Here is a 26,285-nt window from a genome sequence, read left to right on the forward strand (position 1 = left end):
TTGTTGTTGTTGCCGTTGTGGGTGAAGCTGAGGGCCGGGCTGGGCGGGCTGTAGTCGGCCAGCCGGGCGCTGCCCCCGCCGGTGCCGCCCCCGAAGTAGGAGTCGGTGGAGGCGCTGCCCAGCGAGCTGGAGCTGTCGTTGCGGTAGCTGCAGAAGGGCTTGCGGCCCGGGCTGGGGGTGATGCTGGGCGGGGTGGGCTTGCTCCACAGGCTGCCCGGCCCGTTCAGCTCGAAGCCCACGTCCGTGCCGTTGGCGTGGAAGTCGTTCTCGTCGGTCAGCTCGATGATGCCCCCGGTGCGCATGGCGATGTGCGCCTCGATCTCCTCCCGGGCGCGGTCCACGTTCTCCGGCATGCCCGTCACCTCGAAGACCGGCTCCTTGTCCCGGCTCGGGGTCACGATGTAGGTGTGCGTCTGCTGCTGGATGCGCTTGATGGTGGCCCCCTTGGGCCCCACCACCAGCCCCACCACCCGGTAAGGCACCCGCACTTGGATGGTGGTCTGGCCGGGCAGGTTAGGGGGGCCCGGCACGGTGCCGTTCAGAGCGGTGTTCTTGTTCCTGGAGGCTCGGATCATGGAGAAATGCTCGGCCGCCGAGATGATCTCCCTGCGGGCCATGGCCACATCTTCCTTTCTGCCCGTCACAACAAAGAGCGGCTCCTCCCCGCGAACCGGGGTCTTGATGTAGGTGTTGGTCTTTGCGCGCAGTGCCTTGATTTTACAACCTGAGGACGAGATGCGAGAGGGGGGTGGAGGCAGAGGGAGAAAAGTAGGTTACAAGCCGTTATTGGGGTGCAGCGAGAGGGAGGGGGGAGAAAAATCACCCCTCCACCAGGTTATAAATAGCATTTTCTGAGCAAGCCCAGCCCTGCCACACACCCACCCACCCACCCACCAATATTACAGTTGGCCAACAACATGTTTGCAGTGCAACTGACCAAATATACATAACGTGCAATTCATCGGAACAAAAACGATGTGCAGTAAAACTGGGCAACCAGAAATAAGCAGCCACCCCCACCCTAAAATTAATAATTCTATCCTCCTGCTAAACACATTCCTACGGGGAAAAATCGGGGGGTGGGGTGGGGGGGGAAGCGTTGTTTGTTTCTCTATTTGCTAAAGAAGGTAGGAAGCAGTAGCTGTGTTGAATGAGCCAGATTCCCCAATGCGGATGCTTTATTCCAATCCCATTGTTCCACTTCCCCACTCCATTTATTCCTGGGGGGGGGGGGGAGGTATGAATATGGGGAGAAAGCAAGGCTCCGATTCCCCCTCCCCCCCCCAATGCATCTGTAAATGAGTTTTATCGTTCGTGAAGGGAGAAAAGGACCATTTTTAATTTTTGCTGGTAGGTGAAAGTGCATCTTGAAATGGATGCATACTGCGCCTTAGAAACACCACGTCTACTGCACTTTCTTTGTCTGTGGGGAAACCCAGTACTGGCCATAATAACACTGCAGTTTTACTGGAGATAGCCAGTGTCGCATCTCAGACACAGACAGCATGGAGGGGAGAATCTCACACACACACACACACACATTCACATACAGTTTACCCACCTTGCCTCCCCACTATTTCAGCGACATGCTCGGAGCTGGGCACCGGGACGCATTCTGTCATGTTCACGCTCTTTTTCCGAGGCTCGTTGTCGTAGATGGAGCTCGTCTCGTCGTTATCCAGCCCCAGCAGGGAGAGCTGATCCAGGGCTATCTGAAGGGCTCTTTGGTCATCCAGGGTCTCTCCCCCTCCACCACCTCCTCCTCCGCCGCCGCCGCTCCCGTTCCTCTCCATGTCTGCAAAAAGCGAGCTGGGCATCGTCCCTGTGTGTGTTGCACCCTCCTCCTCCTCCTGCACTCGGTTCAGTAGTAAAAGATCAGACACAAAGGAAAACCCAAGGCAGATGGCCAGCAGGAGAGGAGGAAAGGGAGGGAAGGCGAGTGCTGGAGACCGGGGATCAGTTGCCTTTTGCTTGTATATTTGTATCTTTTTTTCAGTGCAATCCGGTTTATAAGATGTTTTCAGGACCCCCCCACGACTCCCCCCCCAAGTTTTTTTGGCTGGGGGTGGGGTGGGGGGGAAGAACAGCGAGAGGCGCTCCGATGATTTCCCCCCCTTGAGTTCCTTGCTGGCCACAATGCCAAGCGATGGCAGCGTTTCTTTAAGGAGCCCCTCCCAGACTCCACTCCACTCACTCAGCGTTTTTTCCCTCTTCTCCCCTCCTCGGTCTGACCTACTGCTGCAGCCAGACAGCACTGGAGGGGAGGGGGGAGGATCAGGGAGCCGCCGCGTAAGCGGCAGGAGCTGACAGCACAATGCTACTGACACTATCGCTGTGTGAGGCGATTGGACAGGCCCCGTGCAGAGGGGCCGGCTTTAGGCTGGCTGACCCACTCCCTCTTCTTCCCCCTCCCCTCCCGGCAAACTCCTCTCTTTGTTGTCTAATGCAGAACAATAAAGACTCTAGACACGGGTTTTTAGGTACCAACCTTGCATACACCCCTTTCCCCACAGGCCCCTTTCCTGGGTGTTAATAATTATTATTAAAAAGCCCGACTTTCTTTTGAATCCAGTGTACAAAAGACCGGAAGTCAATTGGCCTAATGGGCCATCTTCCACACACCCTCATCCCCAAAAGGAGCCCGCCCCCCCTTGCCCCGGCCCCCATTTCTGGTCGTAAATCACGAAGTTAAAGGTGTTTCTTGTCGTTGCTGGGGGTGGGTTATTGCAGAGCAGCCAGCTGTGCACTGCATTGGTTGAGGAAACGTTTCCCTGGGCAGAAAGCAGCCACTGAGTGGTTTTCAGACTCATTCATGGCAAAGAGACACGGGGCAAGGGGGGTGTGACAGCAAAATCTGCAAGCTAGTCAGGAGGAAAATGCAGTCGTCCTTTACACCGCGTGCCGCCTGCTACACGGGTACTAACCACACAACACACTCATGCTGCAATGCAACAACAGAGGGGAAGGGACAATTCGCAAGCGGCTAGGAAATCTATTGCATTGCACTCCAAGCTAGTTAATAGGAGCGGCCCCAGGGCAGCAGCATCTGACGGCAGAAAAGGCCCAATCCCCATTGTAAGCCAGCCGCACCAATTCCCAGGTAGGTCTGATGTGCCGGTCGTTTCAGCACAAAAGATTCCACCCCGGCGCTGAACGTGCGCGGGGCAAACAGACGGGAGCGTAGCCCGGTACCAACCTGATTGGAAGGGCTGGCTTTGCGCCTGCGCCCCCCTCCCCCCCCCCAGCTGGGTTGGAGCAGCTGCGCCATGCGCACTGGGCTCCCACGCTAGGGTTAGGGGGTTGAGCCGGGACCTGCGCTCCAGGCAGACAACGCGAGCCGCCGCCGGGAGCGAGGTGCTGCTCGCGCTGCGCCGCTCATCCAGTGCAAGGGCGCGGAGCGCGCGCGCGCCCCGCTTGGGGTGGGGGGACCGCACCCTGAGAGCAAGGCACCTCCCCGGAGAGCGCTAAATTGCCCAGAAGGGGCGCCGCTCCCCCGACTGCAGCCTCAGGCCAACACGTGAAGTGAGAGCCCCGCCCCCCCAGGAAGAGAATCACAGCACTTAAGGATTAAAGGTTGAAGGCACAGCGCCCTAAGAGAGACAGAGACACCCCCCCCCCCCCCCCAAGAAGGGGGTGGACCACCCACCAGCCAGATATCCCAGGAGGGGGCAGAGGGTAGTACTGATAGGGCAGGAGTGTAGCACCCCCTGAGATAGAGCTTCCATGAAGGGCTATAGCCCCCCCGACCCCGACTGAACCAAAGCCCCCAAGGAAGGCAAAGGGGGACTGCCTCCACTACGGTCTTCCTGGGGAGGGGGTACTCCAGCTACAGAGCACACTGCCCCAGGACATCTGCAGTGAGAGCTTCCCCACGGGTCCTGGGACATCACCTTAGAGAGGACAATTTGTGCGCCCCCGCCCTCCCCCCCCCCCCCCAATGCTCCCTAGTCTGCAAACCTGACCAGTTTGCACATAACTGAGGTTCTACTGGACACCTGTTCAAAGCAGAATTTATTTAAAATGTGTTTATTTGCAGTGGCCTCCGTGCGACAGAGGGAAAGAGTGCAGCACCCAGAACAAGAGCTTCCTGAGGAGAGTAGGGTTTACTGCCCAAAGCCAGAGGCCCTATGGAGGGGAAAGAGATGCAACATTTGCAGTGAGATGGCTCTGAGGAGGATGCCCACTGCCCACAAGGAGAGAGACCTCAATGGGCCGCAGTACCTGCAAAGAACTTCTTTTCCATCCTAATGATTTGGATCATAAGGTTAGAGGGCAACTACCCCTCTGACTAGAACAGCACAAAAAATGCCCTTCCGTTACAGCAATTCAAAGGAATACCTGCTTCTCCAGACCCCATCTCTGCCTGTCCTGACAATCCCATTGAGTTTGTTCATCTTGTGCATTATGGAGATTATTGTTATATTATACAAGTGTCAGCATGTCTAGTGCTGTACAAGACATAAATAAAGCTAGGCCTTCCTTTCAATCACCTTTATACTTGTTCATTATCAGGCAGGGGTGGAAACCAATAATTTAGGGCCTACAATGTGATTGGCAAATATTTATGAAGTGCCTTGGCTTTGTAACTTTAACATTCTATTTAATAGAATCAAATTGGAAGGCAAACACCAAATATGGCAAAATGCAAATAGCATCATGGTAAAATAATGCTGAAAAGGTAAATTGAAGGCAAAACAAATCACATCTGCCTGCCCCTTGGACAATGATCAGTTGGAATTGCTAGACACATCTGCATTGTCTCTTTCATTGTGTCCCTGTTTGTTTTTGTGCTCAAGTCCCTGCACCTGTGGTCTCACTCTGCCCAATCACTAAAGCACCACATCCACCTTATTAGTCTGCAATATCTGATGGTGGATGGCCAGAAAAGTGTCATTGTTCTCAGAAAAATGCCACCATTCACTTACTTATTTTTCTCCTTCAATTTTTGCAAAATACATCTATAAGCACCTACATTTGCTCAGTCAGTTTCCTTGCCAGCTGTCATGTACCACAAGACTGACTTTTTCTTACTTCAGGGGAATTGACTAGTAATTGTTTTCCAGTATCGAGTTTGATGGGGACAGACATGTGTGAGTAGTGTGTCTGTTTAGCCAGCTGTCTGTACAAATAAGTGTAACAAGTCACAGGTAATTGTTTACACCTAGCATTTATTGCAAATTGCTGTCATTTCCTCAGGATGTTTGCATGTTTTATAGCAAAGCTCCAATGGGCTATTTTCTAGCAAGGACATACTTTGGAGATGAACCTTTCTACAATGCCTGCCCCACTCTCATTGCCTGATTGATTTCCTACAATAATAAAAATGAAATAATGATCAGGATCCAGAACCTTTCCCTGGGTTTCATGGCAGGCTAAGAAATACTCCAATTTAAGAGATTGCTTATTTTACACATTTGTTACTCACTTCTATAGATACCAGAGATGGGTTCCATAGGAAAAAAAAACCACATAGATAAAGAAATTTCTTATAAGATCTCAAGGTTCCCTAAATTTCATAGCTATTTCAGTATTGGACATCTTTTAGACACTGTTAGATAAATGGGATGAACAAGACATTTTATAGTAATAGCAAATAAAAACAATACTTTGTTCTTCTTTAGTGCTCTTCACCCAAGGAACTCAAAGTGCTTTACAGAGATGAAAGATCAGTATCTCTGCTTTACAGAGATGAAAGATCAGTAGGGAAGTATTATCCCCATTTTATAGATAGGGGAACTGAAGCACAAACTGATGTACAGAGGCGAAGTGAATCTCCACACGGGGCTGAATAGTGGTGGACATAAGGGACCAGAGCATCACTCAGTTTAAAAGAGTAAATTGGTATTAGTGGTGAAATCCTGCAGTGCTGTTCTTTCACCCTGACTTTCAAGGTTTCCCACAGTAGCATAAGCATAAGAATCACTCATGAAAAGATATGAGACTTCTGCCTGGAATATGTCCTAATGTCCTTAACTAGAATATATTCCATGCATTTTGGTGTGATTTCTTTCATCATTCTTGTGTAATACTGGCATTTTTGCCAGGAGGGGCTCAGCCTGCTCTCTGACCAGGCTCCTGCCCAACAATGAGAGAGAAATGCTTTGTTACAGGCCTTCCCTGCCTCACATAACAGGGAAAAGAGAAATATGTCAACTTTAGGTTTACCCACCCCCTCTAAGGAGCACATTCTACTCTCAGTCAAACTAGGGTTTGAAATGGCTCTAATGGTATATTTTATCCTTAGATCACAAACTCTGATTAAAAATGTAGTTCAGTCTTCTCTGCAGATGAGTTTGATACATCTACTGCAAGGCATTTTGGGGGGACTAATTAAGAAGTGGTGTTTCTAGCCTGCCTGGATCTTGATCATTGTTTCTCTTTTACTGTTGTAGGAAACATTTGAGAGTAAACTACTAGGGGAGAAAAAAGTTACAATTACATGCATTAGAACATAGCAAAATGAAAAGAGTGGGGAGATTGGACAGGGTTCTATGGAATTGGAATTCATGCAGTAGTGTGCTTCTATGGCAGTGACCAAAATATATAAGATTAATGTGGAGTCTCATTCTTCTATAAATGCAAGGAACTGTTCAGGTTCAAGTACGTCCCTTAAAATAACCAAATAGACACTAAATTGAAACATTTTGATGTACATAGCTTATTTAATTCCATAAAATTCTAAGTACTTAAAAACTCTATTCATACAGAATTACTGGAAAGCACCTACCTTTGAATAATGTGCAGCAACCAACCAGCTTACAGTAAGCAGGGGAGGATGCATTTTCATCAAGCGCGCTGGTGAGTGGGGAGAATGGGCAGACATGGGGGCAGAATGTCATTCTGAGCCCATTTAGCTTCTTTGTGCTTCCATTTTCCATCTGTAAGATAAGAATACTTCTTTCTCCAACTGTTTGTCTTGTCTAGTTAGATGGTAAGCTCTTTGTGGCAGCAGTTGTCTCTTGCTATGTGCATGTACAACACCTAGCACAGTGGAACCTTGAATTCCTCTGGGTGCTCCTATAAATACAAATAATTAATTATAATGGGATCTAATATCCATTCAAAGTAGGCAGGACCTCAGTTTTTAAAGTCTCATATTTAAGAGTACAGTACTGTATCACAGTGCAGGCATTTTAACCAGTAAGTCAAGGGACTAGGTATTTCAAACTGAGATTTACACCTCTAAACCATCTCCTCTGGCTACATATCTATTAACTACTTGTATATTGTATTTTATGTTACTGCAATTACTGTAAAAAAGTCTTTTTGCAATAATCTTGCAAATCAATATCCTTAGAACTATGGTCCAGATTGTCAGTCAATTTAGGAGTGCAGTTTTGTTTGTAATTTGTATATACAATTATCATAACACATACAAAGGAGCCTGCCACAATTAGCAATCTGTACTCAAACAAGTTACACCATTTCTTAAAATATGCAATAGTATATATATCAGGATTATTATTGAATACCATAGTAACTACATTCAGTAATAGTAAAATAACACAATGTTATTGTGTCAGAATTTATTTTCTTTTAGTAATGTTAACTCCACCCTGTGACAGTTCTAGATGTTTACAAATAGCTCATCTCAGAATCTAAACAACTGCAACTGTAAAAGTTTACCAAGTCATTTATCAACCAGTTATTCTTTATATTGTGGTTTGTGCATAGATTTTTAAACTATATTGTTGTGGAAATAAATTATAAGAAAGCAACTGGAAATGGAGTAGTTGCTTCAGTTTTGTGAATTCCCTATTTATATAATTAATTTTCCTTTAATTTTCAGTACTTTTTGTCCACATTAAAAGCAGACCTTCAGGACAATTTGTGAAAGAGCAAAAAATAATCCCCAAACCATTGAATGGTGGTGGGCTGGTAATGGTCACATTATCGGTTTGGAATCATGTTAACCAAAATGGAGCTGTATCCCTCAGCCTCCTACTGCCATAGATATGTTGATATGTTATATGTAAACTTCTTCAGGTTAACCATTTTCCTGCATGGATTTGGTTTCAGTAGATTGAAGCTGAGACTCACTTAAAAAAAACCCAAACCAATCATCATCTACTGTATTTTCTTTATATGCATTTTTCCTTTACATGGCTAAGATCAATGGTCAGGGTTTTGTAATTACTTGGTAAACATACTGTTTTGCCTAATATGATTATACATAAAAATACATGAAAGCCAATGCTGAAAGGGTAAATGCACCTTTACAATAATGAATAGTGAGCAACCCAGGTTGCCTGCTTACTTTGAACTCTCTCCAAATTTCAAAAGGCCTCCATCATTTAACATTTTCCTCATTTTTCACTTTCAACAGTGTAGTTGAAAATGCTGAAGTGGACTCTGAGTGAGATAAAGTGAGATAAAGTTCTTTAGACAGGAGGTTAACCTGTTAGTAATATTTAGTCTCTAGAAAGCATGTTATGATTTTGTTTTATATGTAAACTTTTGTTTCCAATATCCTTACTATCTACTGAATCTGGTCTTTGATGATAAACTTATTCTTGTTTTCACTATAAATATACCTCAGTACTGTGGTGTTAAGCAAAGTGTTGGTCCTGAGCTGAATTTCACAAGTTGATGTATATACTGTTCCTTTGGGAACAGCAGACCTGGTAGTTCTGTGAGTGTTGAGTGATTAAGAGGCTGGACAAGAAACTCTCAGAGAGGGCTCTGGGGTTGGTGGGTGCCTTTCACTAATCTTCACAGAGGGAGCAAGGCCTGCAGAGATCTGGAAGGTAGTGCTTGTGTTGCCAGAGGCTGTTGGTTTTAGGGAGTTGATCCACAGCCAGCACTGACAAGCCTCCTTCATGCTAAGGGCAGGTTGTGATGAAATGCCTCACAACCCTGGGTGCCTCACAACCCTGGGTACCTCTGGGGAGTGTCACAATTCTAGGACCCTGTTCTTGTGTTGGGAGCTGCCAGTGTGAGCCCCTGTGCTCTTAGAAAGTCCCACTGAAACCCCTGGGACTCCCCAAAGGCATGAGAGGGTCTACACTAGCCTCTCCCAATGCAGGATTCGGGCCCAAATCTGTAGAGCACCTAGCACATTCTTGGGCATTGTACAATAAGTAGTAATAGATTTTGCATTAACAGAAAAAATGGTCTTTGTGCTTTTATGCAGAGCCAAATAAATCATAACTCAATCTTTTCCTCAGTTTTAATCTCTGGAATTGTATGTCACAATTATGGTGATATCACATGCAAAACCTTTGCTTTCTTCCTCTCTCTCTGTCCCCTCCTGCTTCCCCCCACACTTTTAAGAGTCTGTCAAGAAATGCAGAATATAATGGTTCCTTTATTACTACTTAGAGAATGTAAGCTCCTGGGGGCAGAGACTATCTCGTTGTTTTATGTTTGTACAGTGCTTAGCACATTAGGCACATTGCACTACTACTACTAGTAAGAGGATGCTGTGATAGTGACCCTAATTCTAGTACTGCCCTGCTAGGATCTAATTCTTGCCCTTTAGGTTGAAGTTCAATCATGTATAGGTGGGGAAAGATTATATGTTAATTGGTAAGTATTGATCATCATCAGTTTCTGCGTCCACACAAAAATGATTTATAAAGCCTAGGTAATGTACTAAATAATAAATAATCTTGGGTGGGAGCCTCCATGTCTGTGTGTATCCAAGGGTAATGCCACCCTTTGTTATGCTGGTATGACATCCCTCAATTCTGAATTGAGTTTCCCTCTCTTGGGACTGGTCCTTCTTGACACTTTTACAGATCTGAAGTATATGCAGGCCTGTGTGCACCCCTGCATTTAAGAGTGTTTGAAATCTGGATCTAGGTCAGAATGCTGGGTTTGGATGCATGTCATTTCTGAACAAATGCACTTCTTTTGTGAAACTCTCAATGCAGCCCAAAAGCATTTATGGCACAAAGAATATCATTGGAGTTAGGCAGGCTGCTCAGGGGGAATGATGCCATTAATCATTAATACTTCGCAAGTAGAAAATTGAGCAGTTTTTCTGGGTCGTTGAAAAGTGACGTTTCCCCTGTATAAAGAAGATTCCCTCATACCTGTAACTCTTCCTGCACTGGATGATTCTTTTTAGCTCTGCACAAATAACCAAAAAAGAAACTGGCACTAGAGGAGATTTGCACATCTAAAATTGGACACATACAATACATCTCTCTCTCTCTCCCTCACTGGCCCAGCAGATGCAGCGCGCGCTTACATAACACAGACATTACTGTCCCAGCAGATGCTGGAAAGTTGTGTGTGACACAGACACTACTGTCCCCACAAATCTGTATTTTTTGGGAAAATTTTCGTACCACAGACACTACTGTCCCTACAGATCTGCATCTGCTGGAGAGTTATTGTTCCACATACTCTTCTACCCCAGCAGATGTTGTGAGAATGCAAGAACGACAGGCAATTTCTGTCACCACAGATTCATATCTGCGGGGAATTAAATTGCCACTAACACTACTATCCCTGCTGATCACTAAGGCCATGCTCTACTGATACGGAGGAAAAAAAATGAGCCAATGAAACGATAATGCAGAGAACTTAGAACCCCCAATATCAAATCTGCCTACTCAGTGGAATCAGTGGTATTATCATTCAGCAAAACAGCGAGAGTCCTGTGACACCTTAAAGACTAAGACATTTATTTGGGCATAAGCTTCTGTGGTTAGAAACCCATGTTCATGCATCCGACGAAGTAGGTTTCTGTCCACAAAAAATTATACCCAAATAATTTTGTTAGTCTTTAAGGTGCCACAGGACTCTCGCGGTTTTGCTAAAAACAGACTAACACGGCTACCCCTCTGGAAATGATCATTCAAACGTTTAAGGAAAAAATAAATTATATTTTTAACTGAGTGTTTGAAAGGTTTTAAAAGTGCACATTAATTCTGAAATGCATTAAGGGAACAAATACCTGAAGCCCTTTTTATGTGCCAGATACAACAAAGCAGCAGAAATACAAGCTGTCCATAACCATTATGTTAACAACTTTAACCCCATGCTACAGGTACAAATCCCCTGTGCTAGCACATTCCCAGCTTTCTTTTGAAGAGATGCTTCCAGTTGTGTTGGGGGTGATGTGTGTTTAGTGAGAACCATAATAGTTAGCCCCAGACTCACAAACACACATGTGCCTATTGCACATGTCCATTCACAAATACGCAATGTGCCTGCTTTCGGAATTTGCATACTTAAAGGTCAGCACACAAAAGTATTTCAAAATTTGGGCCTTAATTGTATTTATGAACTTTAGATGAATTTGATCCCTCAATCCAGTGGTGAAAGGCAACAGTAATTAACAGGAGTTGTGGTTTATTTTGGCCCTACATTATCATGGCCTGCCCCCTCCTCCACCACTTTAAGGGGGCTCGAGATACAGCCATGGTGAAAGGCAAGAACGTAGCTCTCATGGAGCTGCATTGTCAGGGAACTGGAGTGGAGTCATAAGTCCTCTTTTTTTTTTTGGTTCTGGGCCATGAGCAGATCCCCGAGTATAAGGATTTGAAGAAATGCTGCAAAGGGAATCTCAGAATTCCCCCTTCGGTGTGTTCTGGCTCTTAGTGCTTTTTTTTTTTTTTTTAAAAACCTTTCTCTGGGGCATCAGGAATTTTTGACTGCCGGGGGAATAATACCAGATGTAACAGAGCAATGGTCTGATACAGCACAGCATATCCTATGTTCCTTTGGAACTGATTGTGGGAAAGTGTTAAGATTTTGGTTATTCTGCCAAAGCAAATGACATCTTAAACCTAGACATTTATTTGTCAGTTCTCACTATTGCCTGCACTGTCTTTTTCAGATCTCATGCCCTACTCTTCAGTGGCAACGGTCTCCTGTGTGATTCATTCCGTTTTACTGGAAGTCAGATAATCACATGCTGCATTTAAGGGGTGTTTTTTTTATTTGACCCTATCATCCCAATGTGCACTCATCTTGCATTTCTTGTATGCACATTATTTCATTGAGAATTTTGGAAATGCTATCTTTACCAGAATTCATTTACAGAACAATTTCATCAGTAGCGCATACTAAGTAATTGACTTTTTCCAATGCCCATTGAACCCTTAGTATTTTCCCTCCTCTCCCCTTAAAAAATAAATACAGATAAGATTTATAGAGAAAGATAATAATGTGTTCTTCATCCTACTGCCTGTGGAACACTGGGCTGGAACAGCAGCTACAGAGGAACTATGTAGTCAAAGTAGGTATTAAGGGTGGTTTCTAACACACATTTACTTGAGCTTTGTGCAATCGAGGGTAGATGAATCTCACGCAGAAAGAAAAATATAAATTTTTTCCTGCTAACTTCAGAGAGAAAAAGTGTCATCATAAAGGCTGCACAAGTATTTCCTGAACATATCACAATGTTTCATTTACTGTGGGGATCAATATTCATTTCAGCCTGAGTGATAAACCACCATATTTAGGAGAAGAAACTGCATGCTAGAAGATTTCAACTTTGCATTCTTTTCCTGATTATGAAATACTAAAGAAAACATGGGTATTTGTAAATGGCATTTCGTGATAACAAACGAAGGAGACAAAGTTTCATTTCCACTTCCTGAAATTAGGTTCAGAATCATAGAAGTTTTGATTTTCTTCCTTTATGATGAACTGGAGGTTTTCCTAGGAATTAGTGTTACTATGGCAGGCTGGGTGGGGTCAAGTCTGTGTGTTTGATATTCAAACTATGATCAGTACAAATTCCTAGAAGTTTCATAACCCTCTGAAGCTACAGTTGAATCCACTTTTCTTTCATCTTTAGCTGAAGAAAATAATGGGAAGATTTAAACAAAACCCATACGTATGAAAAAGAAGAAAGCAAGATAAAACCATTTCCTTGCTAATATTACCATGGCTTATTTGCACATATTTATCACCATAACAAACTAGAAATATTGAAAATTTCCCATCTAGGATTCTGTCCTTTTACACTCCTGCCATCTTATTGACTTTAACAGGCTCACTTGGGTATAATAGAAGGCATGAGGTAGTCCCTTATGACTTGATTCTTTCCCACACCTGGCAATAGAGATTTGACCACAGCAAAAGTAACATAGCTGAGGGAAGGGGAAAGCAGGCAGTAAAAATGACACTAAGTGGTTAAAGATTATTTTGAAAAAATTGAGAGAGTGGCTGTTCACTTTCATTAATATTGACCTGAGGACCCTGGTTACATTTTTTGTTGTTGTGTTTTAAAGCATTTTAAAGCTTACTGGAAGTGTCAGGTGATTTGAATAGATCTCTCTTTTAATTTCCAATCCCAGAACAAGGAACAGCTGCCATCCAGATTTGTGCAGCCTGGTAAAATCAAAATAATAACTAAGGGCAGTCGCTGAAGTGACTCTGAAAATGGCATTGAGGGCTTTCATTTTTATTGCCTTTCAATAACTCAGACTTGCTCACTTTGCAGTATAAAGAGCTAAAACCTGCAAAGTACCCCCCCAATTTGTATTGACAACAACAAGAGCTGAGGATGCTCAGCACCTCAAAAGATAAGTCACACGAAGATGTTTATCCTAACCGCTAGCACTGCAAATGGCATGTGATATGGAAGTCAGGCTAGGCTCTTTCTAGTTCATGCATCATCATCTGCACTGACGAGTCTGTACTCAAAACGTAACTGACTTGTGTCTGTAAAACACAGATCAGAACAAACTCCAGCTCAGACTCCTCAAATTACCTGAACAAGGGCTCCTCTGATAGCCACAAATGAAGGAGACAAAATTTCATTTCTACTTCCTTAAATTAGGTTCAAAAGAAAAAGCTAGGAATGGGGAACGGAGTGTGTTACTTCCTATGTTTCCTGTGTGAGGTGTGCACCCCTGTAAGAACCCCATTGAATTCAGAGTGCAGTAGCCTGACCTAATAGCACCAGTGAAAAGGCAGTGGAAGGGAACAAGCAGCTGGCACCCTGAAGAACTTGGTGGGAGGTTGGAATCTGAAGGTCCTCTTCCCAGAAAACACCAATGGTGGGTGAGGCATTTGGGAGGGAGAGTGCTGTGAACACCATGCAGAAAGGGGATGCTGGGGGAAAGGTGAATATATCACAATGATGTATGTTGCCATGACATTTTTGACCATCCAGACAACATCTCAGCACCATATTCCAGTTCTGGCAGCCTCCTCATGGGAACATCACCGGGTCAACCCATCTTCTAGTTTCCATGCAGCGATCAGACCAGACTTACATTTCTGACCATAATCCTACTTTAAGCTTAGTTCTAGAAGAACATCTTCTTTAAAATACTGCAATTAATTACTTGTTGACAAGTTGTTTCTGTTACAGGAATAATGCCCCACCTGGTTCAGATTTTATTTTCTGTTCTTTGTAGAAATTAAGAAGAAAGTCACCGCCACCCTCTTGCGTGCATATCATTAATCCAGCTAGGAAGTATGAAGAATACAGTACATGTTGTGTCATGTCACTATAAAGCATAATGTCTCAGATGATTGTGGTGTCAATAACACATGTACATGTTAAACAGAGATATCATCACTTAAGGATGGATAATTTATTTAAACACAAATAATCCATGAATACCAGAGCCTTTAGCATAGCCAATTTCCACACTGCTCATTGAACATACCTTTCACATTTAATCCTACACTCTCCTGCCTTTGTCTTCTCCCTCTACTCTTCACTTCACACCATTTTTCCCTCATCATTTTTCTTTGTTGGGGACAGCTTTCTGCTTCCTGCATACCATCCCCTTCTTCTTCCAAATCCCTCCTCAAAACCCACTTCTTCTGTGAAACATCCCATCATTGATCTCATTTGTTTAATGATTAAATATATGTGTAAGCTTTTCTTTACTATTACATTGCTGTAATATCCGAGTCCCTCACACAGATTAATGAATGGATCCTCATCATAGTTCCGTGAGGCAGAAGAGTGTTGTTATCCTCATTTTACAGATGAGAAACAGAAGGATTAAGGCCAACATTTTCAAAAACGGCCTCTGATTTTGGGTGTCCAACTGGAGACACCGATGGTCTTGGTGTTTAGAGGTGCTGAGCACCTACAATGCCAATTGAAATTAGTAAGATTTATTTCCTAGCCCCACCAAATTCAACTCCACATTCCACCACACATGCAAAATAAATGTACACCCTGAGGGAGTAGGTTGATAACCATAGGACACACAAGCAGTCTATCGGGGGGAGGATGGAAAAGCCTCTGACCATATCTGACTTCTATCTTAGATGCTTGCTGACTGCTCAGAGAAGCTCAGACCTCAGATACATAGCTGGGTGCAGCCAGAAGCAGGCCACATGCCCATGCAGTCAAATGTGACATCTGTGCCCTATTCTATCTACTGTTAAATTTTATTGTTCCAATTGAGGGAAAAATCGCCATCATACCAGAAACCAAGCCAATCCCAACCACAGCCCACATCCAATCTGCAGAAAAATGAAATCAGAAAAAAATCCCCTTAAGCAGGGACCAGCGCTCTGACTAACACCCACTTGAATAGATTATATTTCAGGGAAAAATTCTCCTCTCAGTTACTGGCCTTGCATATACATGTGGCTTCCCTGTATGGTTTCAGACAAGCCAATATGTCAGGACAGGACAAAAATCTTCCCCACTGAAGATTGTATACTTCCTTTTTTTTTTTTTTTAAAGTTAGGTTAATCAATATTTCCAAACTTTCCCTTTTCACTGAAATTGCAGATCTCTGCCTTTAAGGGCAAACTGCTTAAACTGAATTGGAGAGGGTTCAGAGAAGAGCCACAAGAATGATTAAAGAATTAGAAAACATACCTTATAGTGGTAGACTCAGGGAGCTCAATCTATTTAATTTAACAAAGAGATGGTTAAGGCGTGACTTGATTACAGTCTATAAGTACCTACAGGGGAACAAATATTTAATAATGTGCTCTTCAATCTAGCAGAGGAAGGTATACAATCCAATGGCTGGAAGTCGAAGCTAGACAAATTCAGACTGGACAGAAGACGTACATTTTTAATGGTGAGAGTAATTAACCATTGGAACAATTTACCAAGGGTCATGGTGGATTCTCCATCACTGACAATTTTTAAATTAAGACTGAATGTTTTTCTAAAAGATCTGCTCTAGGAATTATTTGGGGGAAGTTCTATGTCCTGTGTTATACTGGTCAGACTAGATGATGATAATGGTCCCTTCTGGCCTCAGAATCTGTGAATCTATGAATAAGAGACAGAAATCTCTTCCTCAAAGCTCTTCTGAACTATGTTGATTCTACTTCTGGGAAGGCCCCAGAGCTCCTCCTGCTTCCTCGTACTTTCACTACAGTCCGTGCTACTGTGGCTTGAAGTCAGTGGGGGCACAACCATGTGAACATCAACCAGCAAAGAGAGCATAATTGTCACTCACCCTGAGTGTACCAAGAGGAATCTAATCTGCTGAAGAAGTTAGAACTGTGCAGCTATTCGGATTCACAGTTGGGAGACACACCCTCCCCCAACTCATCTCCCTTTCTGCTAACTTGCTTCCTTTAGCACAGGGCTTCTTAAAATTTTTTTTGCTGGGACCACCTTTAAAATTATTTCAGGCTGTGATGACCCCTCCACAAAAGTGATGACCCTCCCCATGCCATGTCATCCTTACCAGCATGCACGGGGGCTGATAGCTTGCGACCTTCCCCCCTCCCCATAATAACCTTGTTACCCTTGAGGGGTCAAAACCCCCAGTTTGAGAACCCCCCTGCTTTAACAGCACAGATATAACTGAAAGGAAAAACAATTAGAGACACCTGGAAGGGACTGTGGCCTGGTCTACACTGGCCACGGATTTTGGTGGCAGTCGATGAGAAATATGCAAGCTATGTACAGTAACTTGCGTATTTCCCATCAACTTCCTAACGTCTACTTACCACAGTGTCTCCACTGTGCTGTGCTTACGGGAAATGCCCTCCCGTCGACGCAGCACTGCGTTTCTTGCCGGGGTGGATTAACAGAGTTGACTTCCGGGTTCGATTGAGCGAGTCTTCACTGCCGCTCAATTGAATCTGCAAAATGGATCCTGCACTGCCAGCGGTGCCGCCGGCAGTGTAGACATACCCTGATTAAAAGCAGAAGAAGCAGAGGGCCTGATTCCTCAATCATTCATGTTGGACATCATTTGCATAAATAGTCCATTTGGATTCAATGGGACTATTTGCATAAGTAAAAGTGCTACTCAGCACAAGTATCAACTACAGAATCAGGCCCAGCATAAACAAGCAGGAACAAAAAAGAACAGGGAAGTCCCCAAATGAATCAGAGTGAACACAAGCCATGGATCAGGGACTTCTAAATGAGCGATTGCTCACATGAACCCCAATTAAACAGTGTGGTTAGCAGTAATGGGTTCCGCCATAAATATGCATCAAACCTATTGCTAGTCATGCCTGTCCTCTTGCTTCAGGGCACACGGACTACATCACAAAAAGAATCCCCTCCTTCCCCCTTTCTGCCCTCCCCCACCTCCCCAAAAAAAATCTAGCAATACCAACAAAAGCAGTAATGGAGACTAACTGAGCTGGAACAGTGGTTTTGATGTGAGTCAGGGAAGGATGTGGGGGGGATCCAATCAGAGAGAAAGAGAAACATGTTCATAGAAGACCCTGTAACCTCTCACAGGGAGAAGAAAAAATGTATGTCTGTTTTTGTCTGATGAGACAGGGAAACAGCAACAACCTTATAGATGTTGCTTTTGGTAAGTAATAGCACTGGGGATCAGGGAGTGATGGCTTTGACCACAAGGGCCTGGTCTACAACAGATGCTCACTTCTTTTCTTTCATTATAAAGCACAATCTCTCTCTCTCTCACACACACACAATCGGATTTCCAGTATCTGTATTGTCCCATTTCCCAAGAGCTGTTGCTGTGACTTTTCAACACTGCTTCTGTGAGACAGAACAATTTTAAGTTTATAAATCATTAAAACAATGCATTTATTTATGAAATGTTGGCCTCCACAAAATAAAGCCATTGTCCAGCTAGAGAGCAAATCCAATCATTCTAATGAGTTTGAATTCTCAGGGCTCATCCTAGTTGGAACTGTTTAAAATGTTTCCAGTTAGTTTTGCCCACAAGCTTCAAAAAGAAAATCAAAATATGCCTCTCAAAGTGATGCGATGATGTCTGTGAAATAGAACTGCTAACTCGAATGAGATCGATGTCTGAATTCAAAGCTAGGATGGTTTCTGAGATCATACATTAAAGATCATGGAATCTTTATAAATCACCTCAAACTTTAAACATTTGGCATTACTGACTTACAAACATCACTGAAAAATACATACCACCACCTCCTGAAATTATTTTTATTTATATGGATACACAGATAAACACACGTACAAAGGTGCATTAAAATTGGTAGGACCTAAAGAGCAGGCTTTATTTTTACATTGCTATTCTTGTACGTTACTTGGATCAGAATTTATTCCTGTGTGTGTGGCTTCCACATATTGTAACAAAACAGATATTTTAATGGAGCCTATTTCAATGGAAACTTACAGCACAGAGACATGGCAGGCAAGGTAATATCGTTTATCGGACCAATTTCTGTTGGCAAGAGGGAGAAGCTTTTGAACTCTTAGAGCTCTGTGTAATTTCGAAAGCTTGTCTCTCTCTCAGAAAATGGTTCAATAAGATATTACCTCACCCATCTTGTCTCTCTACTATCCTGGGACCAACATGACTATGACAACACTTCATAGAACAATAATAGTTTATTTCAAAGCTATTTCACATTTAAGGTAGCCTCTTTCATTAATGGATCAGTGGAACATACAATTTACAATTTACCGCCATTTTTGAGTTGTGGTGAATTACTGTGCTTAACAACAGAAAGCTGGCAACAGGGCTCAGAGTCAGACATAGTGGGCTCTCCTCTGTTCCAGCACACTTCTGGGCACAACATTTTTTCTCCACTAACTATGCAGTAACATATGAAATACGAAATGGCTGTCTGGAGGAGGCCAGCACATGGGAACAATCACTCTAGACAGCACATCTCTCTCTGCAATGTGGTGGATGGAACACTGCTATTTGCTTGCTCAATTTATTGCTGTTCCAAGAAGCATCGCATCTACCTGTGTCCTGTGACCCTCAAAACGTTACATGAGCATTTCTGCTGCTAAAGAACCAGCAGTGGTAAAGCAACTGAGCAAGGTGTCTTGCTGGTGCCAGGAGGTGCCATACAGTAAGGTACTACATGTGGATGCCAAAGACATTTGACACAATTTTTTTCACTGTCTGCACTACTGAACTTTGACCTCTCATTTGACAGGCAATATTCCCTGTCCCGTGGGCTCTCCCACTAGCTCCCAGACTCCAAAGGAATGTTGTGACACAACAGTGGCTCCTCAAAAGCCTAACATCATTTGAGGTGTGAGCTTCTTTTCCACACTGAAACATATGTTTTACTGAGCAGTCTTTCTGCAAGCTCTGTCCCTTCATCTAAGTTCAGCTTTCCAGTTGGCAGTCAGTCGTGACCCACAATACCCTCTACTGACCCATCACTGAGCAGAGACTGTCAATCATACTGCCTTTATGTGATGGTTTTATGGTTGCAGCCTAGAGACTAAACAGATTTCAATCTGACATTAATTCACGGCACCACCTAGTCACCTAACACTTACATATGAAGCACATATACAAGAACTGTATGTCTGTGCTCACACACAAATGAGCAAGGATTACCTAAATTAATAAAACAGAGAATATTAAAAATCTGACCACCAATTGCAAAAGTTGATTTCCAGATATGAAATCTTGATGCAAAAGCACCCACATAATTTGACTTTTATTCTTCTACCAGCTCTAAACAATTTATCCAAAGATTTTAGCATTTTATTTTAATGTTTTTATTATTATTACTCACCCAATTTTAAGAGCTGGGTGAATAATTCCTGATGGTACATTAATGCATGATTTTTTTAAAATGAAATATTTGCAAAATAATTTATTTCATTATCCACCCAGCTCTTATGTTATACAAAGATATTACTTCAGGCAAATATTTGACTAGCTAGACAGTGGTCTTCAGATGTGGAATGCCAATGGCTGATACCCAGTAGCAGACGATCTGCTCTCTCTTCAATATGTGCATTACAAATAATATTTTAATTATGTTTCCAGTTCCTGAAAGCTGGAATGGATTTATGAGTCTGTTTAGAAGCTGAAATACAAAGCAATCCATTCACAGGCTGAAAAGCTAAAGAATTTGGTGAAAAAACGGTGCAGTGTGGATTTGTGAAAAATCCAGTGGGGAAAAAATGGGAATTTATTCCTTGTGCTTAGCTGTGTCAACATACAGTTGTGTTAAGGAATAATTCAGGTGAGCCTTATTGCAACTATAACATTACCTGAAATATGGCATGGTTCCATTAAAAAACTCCATCAAGAGAAGATGCTCTTCCTGGAACGCTTTCTTCAGTGGGGGGGTAATTAACAGTGCCTTTAAATTATTGTGATCTTTAGCTGAACTTTCTTTCTGGAAAGGAAAAAAAATAGCCTGATGTTTATTGTGTTTCAATGATTCCATTTCCAGTGTGCTCAATTTACACATTAAAAGATTTTTTTTCCCTCATTGCCAGCCCTGCAAAGTCAGCCTGGGATCCACATGTCCAATGACGTTATTTCCTTCTTGCACATCATCACCAGTTAAAAGTTCACTAGGCCCTAGGCTATGCATGTGCAACTCTGTTATCTTCACATCATGCTCTTGGTGTCACATGCACAATCTCTTTGCTTCCAATAGTTTGCACAGGTGTAAGTAACTGGAATTCAGTAAAGTTTATGATGCACATGGAATTGCTCTCTCGCTCACTAGGTCAGCTGTAAACAGCAGTAAAAACATTTTACTCACTAAAGCAAGCAAATATGACTCTGAGCACACCAGAGCAGCCGGGCTGCTGAGGAAGAAGGTGCCATTTTTACATAGTAACTTTTCCAAGTAGAATCACACTTTAACATTTTTGTCTCTCTTCTCTCTATGAGGAATCCATAAAATATACAAATGAAAGACCAATTCAGTGAAGGCAGAAAATGCCAGGATGTTTTTCACTGTCCTGAGGACAAGTACCAAGGCCCTTCTGGGACATGCAGAAAGTCGAGTCACTTGTATCTTTTTCAAGAGAAAAGCCATCTGTCAACAAACTCATCACTGGATGGAGTCAGAAACAACTGAAAATAAAAAGCCAATACAAACGTGCAGATGAGCTTTCTGTCAGATGCCAGTGACAGAAAACACAAATCGTCTCCACAGAGCATGGCATTTGGATCCAGCAATTTCTGTCTAAAGGGGGAAGCAGAGCAGTGACAATGCAAAATGATCTTCCAACATGACCTTTTAAATCAATCAATATGATCAGGGAGAGATGAGCCCAAACCAAAGTCCTAGATCCAAACATCTCCTGCATGCGCCAGCAGCGTCAAGTGCGAGCAGATGTGCTACCACATGCCATTTAGAAGTGGAGAAAGCCTTTTTAATTTAAACCCCGTCTGATATGGGAACATTTGATGTTTTGTCCCTGGCTGACAGCGGCCTTAATTAGAGTTATACTGTTCTGTGGATTTTCTCTTCTGAGTGACGAACCCTCAGGCTGATCATTGTGTCCAGTGCCAGCCAGAAGGGGGTCACCGGTTTCTTCACGCTTCCCTTCCCTGATTCCCATCTTCCCCTAATGGAAGCCTCTCACACATACGCACACGCTCCTACCACCTTCCTCTACAGAAAAGAAAAAATAACTTTATTGCCACTACTCCATGCTATGAGCATAGCAGTGAAGAATGCATGCTTTGCATTGTGTACCTTCGACACAGACCCCCTGATCTAAGCTGCACTCCAGCCTCCACTTGACGAAGGTGATCATAGAAATGTAGGACTGGAAGGGAATCCTATAGTCATCTAGTTTGGTCCCCTGCACTGAAGTAGGACTAAGTATTATCTCTAAATCATCCCTGACAGGAGTTTGTCAAACCTGTTCTTAAAAACTTCCAGTGATGGAGATTCCACAACCTCCCTAGGTCATTTGTTCCAATGCTTAAATGCCCTTATAGGAAGTTTTTCCTAACATCTAACCTAAATCTCCCTTGCTGCAATTTAAACCCATGATGATGATGATTTGTATTACAGGAGCATCCTAGAGGCTGCAGCTGAGATTAGGGCTCAGTGGTGCTGACATAGAACAAATACATCATAAGAGACAGTCCCAGCCTAACAAAATTTACAATCAAGACAGATAAAACAGACAAAGGGTTAATGAAAGGAAATATTATTACCCACATTTTACAGATGAGAAACTGAAGCAGAGTGATTAAGGCCCTGATCCAGCAAAGCACTTAGCATGTGCTTGAAGTTAAAATGGGGTTTACATGTATGCTGAAGAGCTTTGTTGAATCAGAGCTAAGGTCACACAGGAAGACTGGAGTAGAGCTAGAAATTGAACCCAGATCCTTTTACCTACTCCAGGGTCCTAACCTCAAGACCATCCTTTCTCCTAAAAGAGAATGTGTTCTATAAAAGTCATCCAAAGTGCACTTTCGCCAAGCAATTCTCCCCACAGACGAGTAAGATAGATAATACTTTGTGAAGCAGAGCTTTTAGTAAGAGAGAAAATGTGCGTGCAGTCATTTCATTTCCTGATCTTGGCTTTATATTTGCAGGTGCAAGAAGACTTCAGTCATTTGAATTCTGTACCAACTCTGCTTTCCTAGTGGTAGAAATATTGAACACTGTTGAGAGAATCAGGATGATTCAGAATATCAGAGCGTGCTGTGTGAAATATACAATACACCTCAATTTCAGCAACATTTAAAGAAGAGGAGTTTCAGCCTTACACTAATTGAAATCAACCTGAAGCAGTCAGAGCTTTTTGGAGAGCTAAAATCATAATTGCGTTCTTAAAGGCAACACCCTGTGTAAAATTAAATGTACTTGAGTATTCTGAAAGCTTCACTAATGCAGCAACTGATTGGTCCTTGAGGATTGCTGTAGATATTTGTCATTCAGCATGGAATCAGGTCAGCAGCTAAAATTAACCACCCACCTCTCCCCTGTACAGCATGCGGAATCGCAGCTTTTGGTACTTCTCAGCTTGGGGCCTCCCAAAATGGGTTCGTTCTTACTGTGAGCCTGAATGATGGATCATCAATGAATATCGGCTAACACCAATCATTCCTATTGTGTTGGGAATCAGACTCTCAGCCCCTTTCACTCCAGTCTGCATTGATTGGTTCTCGGGCGGCCTGCCATTGCTATGTGCTGCAGCCTACCCCATCCCTGTTAATCTACCTAAGCAAGGCCTGCCAGACCTGAATGATCAGTTCTCTTCATTAGCGTGAATCTGCCTGAATGTATTTGATAACATATGGGATATTATCATAAAGCAACCTATTTCCCCAATTCATTTTCTCCTTTATGAAGATTATGAAATATATTGCAGGTGCATTGGACATAAAAAAAAAAAACTAGGAGATTCTACTGTATAGTTTATCTTTGATTTAATTTGTCAAATGCAAATAGCCTTCCTTTTAATTTCACATTTCCCAATAATACTGTGCTAATACATTATAAAAACTACTGACTCTCTCTCCTTGATTTCCTCCAGTTTATTATGGCTCTGATCAGTAATGCAAGCCACTTGCCTAGGATGAGATTTTTAATGATCAACAGAACTAGCAGATAAGTATGACGGAAAAACTAGAAGTACAGTAACTGTTTAGTCAACCCTAATCATTGCCATAATTTGACTAAGCATGAACATGAAAGATAATCATTTTGACTATGGATTATGTACATCCAAAAATATGCTTTATATCTCTCTGCCCCCGACTTCCTGCCTATTATAAGAAAGAGTAGATAACATGAGTCTGCTGGTGTGAGCTGTTTCCATGCTACCACTGAATGACCACTTTGCTTGGCAATATTGTGGACATAGGTGTAGTCCCACCTACCCTTGAGTTTTATTAATTAGTAGGCGTGTGTCTCCATTTAATGAGATGTGCATGCCCTCTACTGGTGAATGTATGCATTTAAAAAAAATCACGTATACATATAAATTGTTTTATAATTTACTAATACATGCAAGAAACAACTCTTCAGGGCATGCTGCCCATTGCTTTTTTTTTGAGTGCAGAATATAATCATGTGAATTTGGGTTATTTTACTAGTTCCACTTTGATCCAAGTTAACTGTTTTGTCATTGTTTACTATTATTAGTATTTTTTTTTAAGCTTTATGCAATTATTGCTTGGATTAAATTTATAGGATTGCCATTAAAAACAGGTCACTGTGGTTACATGTTGCATGCATCTTTAAGAGGAGATTCTATATGCACTGTTCTTTTAAGAGGTGTGTTGTGTGGGGGAGCAGAGCAGACACACACACAAGCCTTCTGCTGACTACAAACTCATGGGCTGAGCTGCTCCTGAGTCTGTCTTCAGCTGCAACAGGACTTCAAGAAAAGGCCTCAGCTTTCATGGATTAATCTGTTATCAAAAGCTGCACTGGCTAATCTACATCAATTACTGAGTAACAAAAATGCAACAAGCCATTTTAATCAGCAGTTTGCTCCTTAAATTGCTGCCACTGAGGATCCCAATAATTAATTAATAATTAATGATAAATAATTAGGGATCATAAATACAAACATATTAACTGTATCCTGTACCCATCTCTCAGCCTTTTTACAAACATTTTCATCTACTTATATTGTTAAACAAAAGAAAACAAAAACAAAAGACTGTAGCTTGATAGTGAATATTTAATTTTAAACGGGGGGGGAGGGGGGAAGAACACGGTGAATCCCACTGAAATACTGCTTTGAAAAAAATAGTTTCATGCCTCACTAACAGCAATAAAAACAGAGTGGGTGATTGAGTCCAATTGCTCTGGTGTGAACTGATCTGTTCGTAGCAGGTGCACAAAATCATTGGCACAGTTGCCACCTGCAAAAATGGAGAGAATGGGTTAACTATAGCACATCAAAAGGGAAATTCAGGAGAGAGAGTAATTGAAGGCTGGCTGGCCGGCCCAAGGCAAATTAGAAGTTGCCTGAATTTTAAAAGCTTTTCATCTACAGCACTAGGCTAACAGAGAGCAATGATAACTGATGCACTGACCTGCTCCAGTGAGGTTTGGATTATAGAAGGAAATATTTATTTAGATATGTATCAATGAGTCCTATCTTTTTAAAAAAAAAAAAAAAGAGTTACTTCCTGCCCCTGCTGGAGCTATTGCATCAGTGTCTGCATGCAGGCTAGAGTACAGCTCCCACACAGGAGAAGACTGTCAAACAGTCATTCAGTAGCAAAAGGTACCATTATTAGGCTTAATTTCCACTGTGGCCTTGTCTAGACTAGGAGAGTAGGTCATGTTTGAAAATGTTAGTGAGAACAATTTTAAACACGACTTTGCACCTAATGTAGACACATTTTAACACCTATCAGAAAGCATTGATTGGTCATGAGCAGCTTTGGAGTGGAGAAAAAGGAGCTTAGAGGCAGCCATGACCAGCTGACACATTTTTAGAAGTTTTAAAATGCATTAATACTAGGGGCAAAGTCATGTTTAAAATGGTGTTAGCTAACTCACATTAACTAACATGTTTTCACATATGACCCGCTTCACTCATCTAAACAAGGCCTGTGTAAAGCCAGGTAAAGTGTCATTAAATGACTGCCTCAGTGGAGCGTCTCTTTTCTGCACATACCCATATCCTTTTTGCTGACTAGAAATGCTTTTCTGGTGGGGCTATGTGACTGGCAGGATAGCAAACAGGATCTATTAGCATTAAACCAAAAATGATTCCCCATGCCTGTCTATTTTAACGCCTTCGCAGCAATGGTTGAAGTAGAATGCCTGCTTACAAACCACTTTTTGTTAGGCTTTTCCATTCTGGCAGTGCTGCCTCCTGACAATGCCTTGCCTTTCTTAGTTGTGGGGGTGGTTTGATTGGCCTCTTGAGGTCTGGTTGAAGATGAACTTCTGGAACCAGGGCCCCCTCCCTTCCCTAAGCCCCTGCCTCGAGTGCAGATGAGGATCAGACATAGGCAAGGGCTGAGCTCCACCTCCGCTAGTCACCCTTTGGCCAAATCAGGGGGAATGAGGAAACTAACGAATTGCAGCAAACTGCCACCCCCCTTTGTGTTTTAGCATTCCTGGGACACAGCAGCCATTCTTGCTACTGAAAGCTGCCTCATCTGATGGATGGTGTAGCTATCAGAGCAAGGTTTGCAAATTTGCTGTGAATGTAACTCTAACATCTTATGGGGTCAGGAAGGAATTTTTCCTTCCAGGCAAGGAGTCGCCTT

At 42.8% G+C, this 26,285-nt stretch overlaps 1 protein-coding gene and 1 long non-coding RNA gene across 2 annotated transcripts in view; one reads left to right on the forward strand and one right to left on the reverse strand.

Moving 5' to 3' along the window:
* Nucleotides 1–2,170, reverse strand: part of MEX3B (mex-3 RNA binding family member B) — a 4,138-nt gene extending 1,968 nt beyond the window's left edge. Inside the window, exons 1-2 of the mRNA XM_067555719.1 lie at nucleotides 1,562–2,170; nucleotides 1–724 (exon numbers count right to left, since the gene is read on the reverse strand). The exon at nucleotides 1–724 is cut by the window's left edge and continues 1,968 nt beyond it. Of these exons, the coding sequence (XP_067411820.1) occupies nucleotides 1–724; nucleotides 1,562–1,817 (980 nt within the window). The 5' untranslated portion in view covers nucleotides 1,818–2,170. The remainder of the gene's footprint in view (nucleotides 725–1,561) is intronic.
* Nucleotides 2,171–3,368: 1,198 nt separating this feature from the next.
* LOC137158117 (uncharacterized) lies at nucleotides 3,369–6,479 on the forward strand. Its single transcript, XR_010921296.1, has 2 exons — nucleotides 3,369–3,522; nucleotides 4,037–6,479. It is a non-coding gene; the product is annotated as an uncharacterized lncRNA (long non-coding RNA).
* Nucleotides 6,480–26,285: the final 19,806 nt, after the last annotated feature.

The sequence above is a fragment of the Emydura macquarii genome, unplaced genomic scaffold (assembly GCF_026122565.2).
Source record: "Emydura macquarii macquarii isolate MOO-44397 ecotype Brisbane River unplaced genomic scaffold, CSIRO-AGI_Emac_v2 contig_1644, whole genome shotgun sequence".
NCBI lineage: Eukaryota > Metazoa > Chordata > Testudines > Chelidae > Emydura > Emydura macquarii.